The sequence below is a fragment of the Protopterus annectens genome, chromosome 3.part0 (genome assembly GCF_019279795.1).
Source record: "Protopterus annectens isolate FY-2018-M chromosome 3.part0, PAN1.0, whole genome shotgun sequence".
Classification (NCBI taxonomy): Eukaryota; Metazoa; Chordata; order Ceratodontiformes; family Protopteridae; genus Protopterus; species Protopterus annectens.
The window spans coordinates 66,292,650-66,300,921 of record NC_056731.1 but is presented as its reverse complement, the minus strand read 5'-3'; the positions used below and the strand labels follow the sequence as shown (position 1 = coordinate 66,300,921).

The 8,272-nt window shown below is 37.0% G+C and overlaps 1 protein-coding gene across 1 annotated transcript in view; it reads left to right on the top strand.

Annotated features, from left to right (window-relative positions):
* Positions 1–794: 794 nt before the first annotated feature.
* The window catches only part of GALNT12 (polypeptide N-acetylgalactosaminyltransferase 12), a 465,398-nt gene continuing 457,920 nt past the window's right edge, over positions 795–8,272 (top strand). Inside the window, exons 1-2 of the mRNA XM_044065498.1 lie at positions 795–895; positions 1,631–1,815. Coding sequence (XP_043921433.1) covers positions 795–895; positions 1,631–1,815 — 286 coding nt within the window. The remainder of the gene's footprint in view (positions 896–1,630; positions 1,816–8,272) is intronic.

The window sequence follows — 8,272 nt, the reverse complement described above, 5'->3', positions numbered from 1 at the left end:
CTGGCAACACTAGAACTAAGCAGTGCTCTGACTGAGCATTGTGCTGTTTGCACCACTTAGCGGCTACTTCTGGGCTCATCTTGCTGCTGGTGTTGCTTTACACATGTTGGGGGAATAGGGCAAAGTTCTAGGCAGTACAGGCAATCCTGGACGAGCCCCCAAATGTAGCGAACCCGCAGGTGTAGCTGAATAGTGCACAGATTCCTTCCTACCTGACTCTGGTGACAGCCCTATTTACACCCAACACACACCAAGATTGCTAAGAACAACATATTTTATTCTAGATGGAAATTCTAGACTTAACAGGCAACAGCACCGTAGCAAACAAATTATTTCAGTAGCACAAAGTTTAGCAATAAAGCAATACGAGGTTCACATACAGTGAAATCACACACCCCGAACTCAATAAGAGAGGTCTTGTCATTCAGATATGAGCAAAAATGCAGTGTCATTAAGCAGTAAAGATTCTATAATGCAATAATACTAACAGCAGCTATAACCTTGATCAGTTCTAATCAGACCAAACTGTGAAAACACTGTTATACCCTGTTCACTGACCAGTGACTACTTACAAACTTAATGCCAGCATGATGGGGCCCAAAGTTGGAGCTCATATGAAACCTGGGTATTTGTAATCCACACTGAGGGGTGAGTAACATGAGAGCCACAGAACGACAGCCAGTACTATTTCAAGATAAAGCCAAACAGTTTCAGTTCAGCAAAGGAAAAAGGGAAAAAAAAACTAAGCACACAGTTACAGTCGAAGCTATAGCACAATCCTATGAAAGTATAAAATGGTGGCTGATAGCTGTCACCACTCCGTCAATAATATTCTGGATGTCAGGCAACGCAGTTCCACTTATAAGAAGGGTAGAGATCACCCAACAACTGTCTGGTAATCGAAAATGGCTTCTTTATAATAGGTCCAACAGTATTCCTGTCCTTGCTGATCAGATGCAGGCATGGCACTACTGGTTCCAGACTTTTTTCCTGATTCCGCAGATCACCATTGACCAGGTTTTCAGAGGAGGACAGACACGATCTGCAACTTCACTTCCCTGTCCTAGACACTAGAAAAATCCGGTTTTAATGCAAGGCCCCTTATTCCTTCACCCTGTGTTTGTCTCAACCCTTTCACTTTTGTTTCTCTCTTTTATAGCCAGTGAAAAGGAGCTCCACCTTGTGGTGAATTAGAGAACTACAGTCTGTTAACCATACAGTGAAACACTGGGAGCTACCCTTGCCATGTGCTTCATAGTTCTCATGAACGAGTTAACTTGAATGGAAATGTATGAGGTTTTCTTAAATTCTTGTAGCAAAATGTGATGTTTGTTTGTTTATACATGGTTAGAAAAACTGTAATGCTTCACAATGGAAATAGGTTCTGTTTGTGAGGGGCAGGTTCAGGTACAGAAAAGAGCATTTCCATGCAGATGCTGAGTAGCACATACATTCTGATTTTTTTTGTGAATGCATAAGTTTTTAGTTTTGAGCTTAATGCAGACATGATAAGTAGCAGTTTTAAATTATGCCTGCACTGGTTTTGTCACACTATTTAAATGTCTGCAGTTATAGTATTTGTTTTAGAGAAGATGGTGAATTATTTTTCAAGTAGCACATTGTAACTCAGCGTTTTTCTTCACAGGTGCAAAACGAAGAAATATGATTATTACAGTCTGCCTACAACATCTGTTGTAATTGCCTTTTACAATGAAGCCTGGTCTACACTCCTCAGGACTGTGCACAGTGTTCTCGAGACATCCCCTGATATCTTGTTAGAAGAAATCATCTTGGTTGATGATTACAGTGACAGAGGTAGTTCTTTTATTATTGCAATAGAAAACATGCCATCATGTTGGATTGTGAAAGGTATTCCAAATACCGTATCCATGCATGATGCATGTAGAGATTACTTTTTTCTTTCTGTTTTAAACAAAAGTTGTTGAAGTCACATAAGCATTTTAGCATATCTGGATTTTGTATTCTGACACCGTGTATCAACATTAGTCTGTCTGTGTCAAGTGTAAAAAGTGGTAGCTATCAGGTAGCTATTAGACCCCTTCTACATGAATTGTAGTTTTCATTTTATCAATCCAAGGCTGCCTTAAACAAACTAATAATGAAAAATGCTCCTCTAGAAGTGTGTGGAGATTTTATCCCCTGGTTAGATGCTGAATGTATTTTAAGTAGGCTGGATCAAGAAATATTGCTATAAAACCTGTTGCCAGCCAGCAGGTTTTTATGGGCACCACTTTTTTTTTTATTTTATTTGAAGCCAGCTTACTGATTAGACACTGTTTGCTGATACAGTGACCCTCCAGACTGCTACTGTTTTGTGACTCCTGAACAAAGATGATGTGAATGTATGCATCGTACAAGCATATGTTGGCATTTTTCTTTTCATGTTTGCATATGGGTAAATGACCATTTGAGGAGAGAAGTAATTAAACATAAGGTACAGCTTCTGAAAATGGAAAGATATTTCACAAAGAATATAATAGAAGTGAAAGATGTAGACATCAGCATTATCCTTGTTCTCATTTTCCGGCATATACTCCTTAAGCCCTAGGGTTTGATCCTGTGTCTTACCTTTAAAGTATTGCTTGACACAATCCGATTTTTCTTTAATGCACACTTAATTAGTACATCATTAGATAATCTGTTATGAATCCAAAAATTGTCCCTAACTATATAAGGGACAGAGAGAATGATTTGATTGTTGAATAAACTATAGCTGTATATTAAGGATTAGGAGCTTGACCATTTTAAAAGAGAACCTTTACACCTCTTTGGGTTATGAGAAGTATAAACTGGGAAGTCATGCCAAATAAGTTACTCCATGTACACCAAGGTCCAAGTTTGACACACAATCTAGTTATTATTTTTTGAAAAAAATCTTTGCTTTCCAACATTATGAACAACTTCAGCTGAGTGCAAAATAATGAATCAGGCTAAGACATTGTATTGTATATGTTCATTTATAGCTCTACTGAAAAGTAACGAATAACCGAAATATTGACATTCACAAGGTCTATCACAAAAGGTCGACTTAGCAAACATTGATAAGCTGCTGCAGATGAGCCAAACAAAAGTCTTGGTGCATGCAAACCCAAAATTTAAAAAATAATATCAATCATTGTATTTTGCAGGGGGCTGTGACCCACACATCCTCTGCTAATTATTATATACTATGAAATTGCACAAAGTTGGGGAAAGGGCATATTTCCCAATCTGAGAATTGTGTAATCTTGCACACCTGTCAACCATCTGTGTAGTCAACTAGTCAACAAATTTTTTTTGACTAAACAGATGTCATCCAAAGGGGGATTTGACTATTTTTAGTTCCCTGTATATATATATATATATATATATATATATATATATATATATATATATATATATATATATATATATATATATACATACACACACACATATAGGTTTATCATTATGTCGAGCGCACATTGCTCGACACTGCAAATGTGAAGACCGATCTGCGACTGCTGAAAATGCAAATGTTGTGAATCACAAAATCCCGCCCCCTTTTTGACCCATGTTAGCACTTGTTTTTGGGTGTAGAGGGTTGGAAATGTCGAATTCTGTGTTTTTGTGACATTTTGACTGTTCGGCATTACGGGATTTGCTGATTGGTGTCGCTCATATGCAGTGTTGAGCAATGTGTGCGCGACATAATGATAGTAAACTTGTATGTATATATGTATGTATGTAAATATATATATATATATATATATATATATATATATATATATATATATATATATATATATATATATATGCTTTAGCCAAGCATAGCTCTGTGTGTTCCCAGTTTCCATGTTTTAATTTTTCTGTTCTTGAGAAAGTTATTGTGCCTTTTGGTGACAGTAATAAGTTGCTTGACGTTAAGGAAGTACAGTGGCAAGTCAGGCTGCATGCTGACCTGCCCCTGGACTGAATGGTAATTTAAACATAAAATGTTTACTGAAATCGTATAGATAACTCATGACATCAACATTGTGGGAGGAGCTTTCTCTCATATCATAGGCTGTTACTTTAGAATTTTCACTCACTCATATTTGAATACCGAATGATTTCTGATGAAGTTCGAATAATAAAGAACGAAAGTGCTCAAATCGGAAATTTGTTTTTCTAGTTTTTTCCTTCCTTTGTTAGTTTTTTTTATTTTATATAGTGTTCAGTAGTACCTCTTGGATAGTTTTATTTTACTGTGTAGTGTAGTCTGTCTTTACCATGGAAGAGAAGAACTGATTTTAGTGACAACAGCCAAGATTTACTGGATCTGCCGGTTTATAATATCCCTACTGATCTCTCTATTTTAATTCAGTCTTTGAATGAGTCAGTAGTGAAAACTCAAGCTTTACTGAATGGTTTTGTGAACTCTTGTTCATCTACATTGTGTGGTTCTGAAACTGGAATCCCTTTGCAAAGGTCCTAGGCAACTATATATATGATGGTTATGATTTTCTTAACCAGGTTTTGGCACGTAAAGACAAAAGTCCATTTGCAGACTGCCTACCGGAATATAGAAATGATGATTTGTTTAGTGGGACAGATTCTGAAGTTTCATCACCAGGAAACTGCACATATATGATCCATAAGTTGGACAGACTGCTGAGTTCATACAAAGACATTGAATATGAAAACTTGTATTTGCCCAAATGCATTACTTGTGAAATTGTCCACAAGGATTATTTTGTTATAAAATTCCTAATGGAATTGATTCCAACAGTAAGGTGTTTAAGACTATTTGCGAAATCTATAATGATGTGAGTTTAAAAGTACTTAAGGTGTTAATTGAGAATAATCATTCCAGGTTACAGACAATTGGTGATCAAATTAAAAATTTAAATGATAGCATCATTTCTCATCCTCATTTCGAACAACAAAAAAATGACTGGATAGCACTTGATGCCAAAATTTCATGCCATGTTGCCACCACTGTACTACGTAAAAAGAAAAAAATGCTGAGAGATTGGCACCAATATCAAAATAATACTGCCTGCTTGCCACCCAAGTTTAAAAACAGTTATAGTAAAAAAGTATCATCTGGGCATCTCAATAAAAACGTCTCATCTGGGCATCACGATCACAATACAGTGCATCCTGCCATTAAAACTACTTTAGGGGATTACAATTACAACACAGTGGTTCCTGATTCTAAAGTGACAGCCCAAATTAGATCGCCTCATTCTTCAGATGTCATCACTCATGTTTCTATCATTTTCAAGGAAAGTTATTCTTCTGGTCTGTCTAAGGTTGTTAAGAATTCCACTGTCCAAAATAATAGGTTGTTCCCTCCTGTTTGTGCTGTCTCACTTTCCTCCACCCCACCTCCACAAGCAGATAAATTTTCTTCTGACTTGGGTGTAGCAAATGCTGTCGACAACAACAATTTTTTATCCAGCAGTGCACACACTTCAGGCAAAGGGAAAGGGAGAGTGAAAGGAAGAAGAAGAGAGAGGAGCAGCAGTCACGCAAGAGGAAGAAGGAGAGTTTAGATTCTGTACAGACAGTTATTTTGCATTATACCATGACCCCCCCAAAACGTGCATGCTGATTGGCCAGCGTGCACATTGTAAATCGAGTTATACTAATGGAAAAAGGTCCGGTCGCCCGGACTTTTTTCCATTAGTATAACTCTACTTTTAAAACACTGTCTCACTATGTTAAATGGGTTTAACATAGCAAGACAGCTTTAAAATAAGCAACGGAGATCTCAGTTGCTTATTTTAAAGCTGTCTCGCTATGCTAAACCCATTTAACATAGCGAGGCAGGTTTTAAAAAAAAAGCAACGGAGAAAGCAAGATCTCCGTTGCTTTTTTTACTGTTTCGCTATGTTAAATGGGTTTAACATAGCGAGATAGTTTTAAAATAAGCAACGGACATCTCCGTTGCTTATTTTAAAGCTGTCTTGCTATGTTAAACCCATTTAACATAGAGAAACAGTAAAAAAAAAGCAACGGAGATCTTGCTTTCTCCGTTGCTTTTGCCCACAGCTCTGATGTACTGCGCAGGCGTGCAGTTCATCAGAACTGCCGCGGATGCCAGACATCTGCGGAAGGGCAGTAAACAGGCATTATACTATGCCATTATTTAAGAAAAGTAATAGTTTCTTTTCTTAAATAATGTCATGGTATAATAGCAATAACCCACTTTTGGGTGTGGGTAATGCTGTATTTACCCACGGTTGGCTTTGTTTGGTCCCTCGGGCTTCGCCCTCGGGACCAAACCACGCCAACCATGGGTAAATCCAGCATTACCCACACCCAGGCGTGGGTTATTGCTATAGTATTTAATTTGTCTAGCAAACCATTAGATGCAAATGTTATTTCAGTTTCATTCCAGCACAACGTGCTAATGTTACAGATGTAGCACTTGACTTAAAATTGTATGTTAGAAAGCTCAATTTGAAATAAGGCTTTTTCAATCATTTTATAGTTGACAGTACAGAGCAAAATTCTGACAGCAGCTAGGTTAACGTTTCACACACAGGTAGTCGTGTCACTAATATGTCTCCCAGTAACTTTTCATTCCAGTGTTTGACTCCCAGTGACAGTTTTATTAGCGACTCTAAAAAGATTTTAGTGACAGCATTCTTAGAAGGGGAAGCATTTTAACCCAACGCTTCATTCCTCACTTAATGTTTTCTGTCAAGTATGTGAGGCTGAAATCAGAAAGGTTTTAACCAGTGAACCAAGTGTTAAATGATTTAATCTTAAGCCGTTGGAAAGAAAAGCTCTTCAACAGATTTGTAGAGATCCTTTGGTCAGAGTTATGAAAGCTGATAAAAGTGCTGGTATCATAGTTACGGACAATATTATTTATACCCATAAGATAGAAGTTACTTTGAGTAGCAACGAAAACTACAGCATTGTCCAGCCAAACAAAGTCTTGCTTAGATTCCAGGAAATTAATCAGATTCTTTTGGAACTTTTTAATGACCACCTTTTTTCAAGTCATGATTTGGAGTGCATGCAAGTAACTAATCCATGTCTGGAGAGAATGTTTGGGATTCCCAAGATACATAAAAATGTGTTTGATCCACCTCTTAGGCTCATTGTGTCATGCAAGCAAACCAAGACTGTATTTATTGCTCAATTTCTTGATTTTCATTTAAACCCCATTGTTTAGTCATCCCCGTTTTACTTAAATGACTCTTGGGGAAATTTTAAACCAAGTCTTTAATTTTGTCAATTAAAACCACAATCTTCCTAATCCTATTCCTTGCAGCTGTTTTTTTCTTATTACCCTTGACATTGTAGCCTTTTATCCTAGTATTCCACACAAAGCACGTATTGGCTTTGTGGAAAGATACCTCACTGTACATGTTAAGATGGAATCAGAGAAAGTTAGGACCATGTGCAGACTGTTACAGATTGAAAATAAAAAAGTTGTTGTCTAAAACAATGAGAAAATCTATCATCAGAAAAATGGTGTTGCCATGGGAAAATAGCTCCAGCTTATGCCAACTTAGTACTTAGCGCTTGGGAAGCAGACACTCATTAACTTGGAAGGTTTCAACAAGTCTGGCTTTATAAGCATTTTGTTGACATATTTTTTCTATGGTTAGGTTACAACTTAGATCTTAATGCTTTCACCTTCGGAAACACTTGCCTGGATTTGAACGGTCAACACGGTCAACATCCCACCTTTATGAAAAAGAATATTGAAAAAGGCCAGTGTGTGCGCATCAGCAGACTTGTCCGTGAAGACAGCATGTTTTCTTAGAGAATGTGAAATTCTCGAAGGGCTTTTTTTTTTTTTTTTTTTTTTTTTTTTTTTAAGAAAGAAACTACCCTGCTGATTTCATCTACTCTTACTTTCAACAAGTTTTCAGTTGCAGGCATTCTCACCACCAACCAATTTTAAAGTATGGGTTTACTAACATCTGCAAAAATCTGGGCAATGACAGTTCTTGTTTTCCACAACCAATCTCTTTGGATTCCAACAGTATTAGACAATGTATCAATACAAACTGGAACATTATTAATGCTAACCAAGAACTTTGCAGAGCTTTGGGTCCCACCCCCCTCATTTTGTTTAAAAAAAAAACAATGTTGTTTAAATATTTATTTGAATCTGAGAAAAATGGTAGTTTGTCGATTCCTAATAAGGCAGGCATGTTCTCATGTGGTCATAGTATTTGCTGTAAATACATTTTAGTAGGAGATCAGCTGTTTCTGTCAACACAGAGTTTTACCCTAAAGTTTAAGAAGTATTCGATTGTGCTTCCACTTGTATTGTTTACAT